At 43.1% G+C, this 2,997-nt stretch overlaps 1 protein-coding gene across 2 annotated transcripts in view; it reads left to right on the top strand.

Annotated features, from left to right (window-relative positions):
* The window catches only part of Slc35d2 (solute carrier family 35 member D2), a 34,434-nt gene that overhangs the window by 4,585 nt on the left and 26,852 nt on the right, over positions 1 to 2,997 (top strand). For both annotated transcript variants that reach the window (XM_005371637.3, XM_026778258.1), the window contains exon 2: positions 2,327 to 2,360. In XM_005371637.3, the coding sequence (XP_005371694.1) occupies positions 2,327 to 2,360 (34 nt within the window). The remainder of the gene's footprint in view (positions 1 to 2,326; positions 2,361 to 2,997) is intronic.

The following is a 2,997-nucleotide window of genomic DNA, read 5'->3' as shown; positions in this document are numbered from 1 at the left end:
ATAGGGCATTGCTGTGACAGACCTGACCATGTGTTTTGGAGAGGGTTGTGGTGGCATTTGAACTTTGTGCTGGAAATTCCTTTGAGTGCTCAGAGCTCAGTAGGCTGTTCTGTGGAAGCTTGGAGGATAAGATGTTGGGAACAATGCAGGCCATGGGTGTCTAGTTTGTGAAGTTTCAGGGAGAAGCAAAGACTCTGTCAGGGCTGTTTATGTGATATTTTTAATTAAGAATCTGTGTTTTTCTGGTCAGCTCTAGCTGACCAGAGAATCAGCTGTGGTTAACAACAGACCACACCCGCTAGCTTGAAACCTTGCTCTGCTGGGACAGTCAGTACTGGCCATCTGGGGCTGGAGAATCAGCTATGATTAAGAAGAGACCAGCATCACTGAAGAAAAATCTGGGAAGTATTTCCTTAAGGCCAGCATGCAGAAGCTGTGGTCCAGAGGGGCCCAAGATTGTACCTTGGGTTAGCAGATGAACTTGTGTGAGAGTTTCCCAGGTTTGTGGTGAGCATCTGTGGCTTGGCACCTAGAGAAGCCAGGGCAATTCTAATGCTAGATTTACCTGGCAGGAAAGGGATTCTGTGAGCATGTGAACTCAGTGGCTTTCAAGGGCTAGAACAAAAGGAGGCCCGTCTAGGAGTTTGTGTTTTAATAGTCTGGTCAACTGGCCACAGTTGTGATCATAAGGGTTGTACAAGCAGACTGCTTTTGTGTTTCCCATGAATACTCTTCTCTAGGACATGAAAATTTACTAATGACATCTTATTAAAACATATTGAATCCTAAAGCTGGGTACATCTGTGATATCAGCACTCAGGAGGTGAGGCAGGACGGTCGCTAAGTTTGAGGACCATCTGAACTATATAGGGTGCCCTTGTCTTAAAAAAAAATCAAATTTGTTTTATCCAGTTCAACAAATATTTGTTGAGAACTTGCTGTGTGTATTTGCTTTATGATTCACCAGAGAGTATCTTCAATCAATCTCCACCCTCTCAGACAGGATCTCATTGGAGCTGTCTGATTGGCTATTGTTGCTGACCAGCAAGTTCCAGGAATCCTGTCTCTGCCTCAGTGCTGAGATTACAGGCACGGGTGCATTAGAATTGGGGGCATCTTATTTAACTTTTTGAGGGTTACCTGTTTATCTGCCTGCCTACTTTGTCTAAAGGTTTTTTTTTTTTTTTTGGTCTGGTTCTAAATATGTGTCTATGTATGTGTCTGTGTACATGTGCTATGGCTCTGGAGATGGAGTGATAGGAGCCGGTGAGCTGCCCACATGGGTCCCCGAGAAGGGCAGAAAGAGCTTTTAACCACTGTGCCATGTCTTTAGTCCCTTGTTTTTCTTTCTTCAGAGAAGGGTCTCACTTACTTGTTCAGGCTGGCCTTGAACTTGAGATACTTTTACCTAACCTCGCAGTGAGCCAGGTCACAGACCTGCCTGCACCAACAGACTTGATTCTTCTTTGAGTTTTCACTTTGATTTAGTTTTCTGTGTAGAGGTGTCTTAGTCAGTGTTCCATTGCTGTGAAATGGCAACTCTTATAAAGGAAAGCATTTAATTGGAGCTTGCTTACAGTTTCGGAAGTTTAGTCCATTAGCATCATGGTGGGGAACATGGCAGCACACAGGTAAACATGGTGTTGGAGTGGTAACTGAGAGTTTTACATCCTGAACCATGGGCAGAGAGAGACAGAGATTGGGCCTGGCGTGGACTTTTGAACCCTCAAAGCCCACCCAGTGATACACTTCCTCCAACAAGGCCACACCCCCTAATCCTTCTAATTCTTTCAAATAGTGCCACTCCCTGGTGACCAAGCATTCAAATATATGAACCTGTGGGGCCATCCTCATTCAAACTACCACACGGGGTCTTCTTGTATATGGCATTTTAAATTTTATTTTATTAACTTTATTTATTGTATTACTCTATTTCTTTCCAGTATACACAATTATGACTAGTTTACCTTCACAGAACAAAGGAAAGCTGGCAAGTTTAGCAACCATCATTTTTTGTTGTTGTTTCTGTTTTCTGAGAGAGGGTGTCTCTGTGTAGTGTTGGAACTCGCTCTGTAGCCCAGGCTGGCCTTGAACTCACAGAGATCCACCTGCTTCTGCCTCCTGAGTGCTGGTATTAAAGGTGTGCTCCACCACCCAGCAGCAACCATCAGTTTAAAAAAAAAATGAAAAAGAAACGGACACAAATTTTTGAAATTTCCATTGTCTAATGCCTGTAACAGCTCTTTATGTCATTATGGTCTACATATTCTCTTCAACCTTTTTTTTTATGTTGCTAAACTGATTCATTATTTTATATTTCTTGCAGTTTTCCCTCACCAATTGTTCTTGGAATTGGGCAGGTAAGTTGAAAAAAAAAACCCAGTCTTAACTCGCCATTGGTGTTTAGGCTGGCCTTGAACTCACAGAGATCCACCTGCCTCGCCCTCCCAAGTGCTGGGATTAAAGGCGTGCGCCACCACCTCCCAGCCTGATTTATTTTATTTTTAACTATGAATGTTTGTGTGTGTTCATGTGTGGGTATATAAGTGTGAACACAAGAACTCAATGGCCAGAGGTCAGTTTCCCCTAGAGTTAGAATTCCAGGGAGTTGTGAGTTTCCTGAAGTGGGGACGTGGGTGCTGAGCACTAAACTCAGGTCCCCCAGAAGAGCAGCAGGTGCTGCTCCATCTTTCCAGGCCCTGAGAGAAAAAAAATCTTAATTCTGGACTTCTCGAAAAATACACTCTGACTTTTCTTAGGACATTTTTATCAACTTGTATTTATTGTACAAAATAATGAGTCTCATGATATTTTCAGTGTGTATAATGCCTTTTAATCATATTCACCTCCAATACACCCTCTCTCAACTTCTTTCACAGAGTTTCGGTCTATTTTCATTATCTTTCGATGGGTGCAAGGAGTCGGTACCTTCTCACACCCTTTTGAGACAGGGTCTCTCTATGTAGCTGTTGTTGTCCTGGAATTCCAGCCTCAAAC

Source organism: Microtus ochrogaster, unplaced genomic scaffold (assembly GCF_000317375.1).
Source record: "Microtus ochrogaster isolate Prairie Vole_2 unplaced genomic scaffold, MicOch1.0 UNK118, whole genome shotgun sequence".
Classification (NCBI taxonomy): domain Eukaryota; kingdom Metazoa; phylum Chordata; class Mammalia; order Rodentia; family Cricetidae; genus Microtus; species Microtus ochrogaster.
The sequence above is the reverse complement of the archived record's forward strand: the minus strand, read 5'-3'. Positions and strand labels throughout refer to the sequence as shown.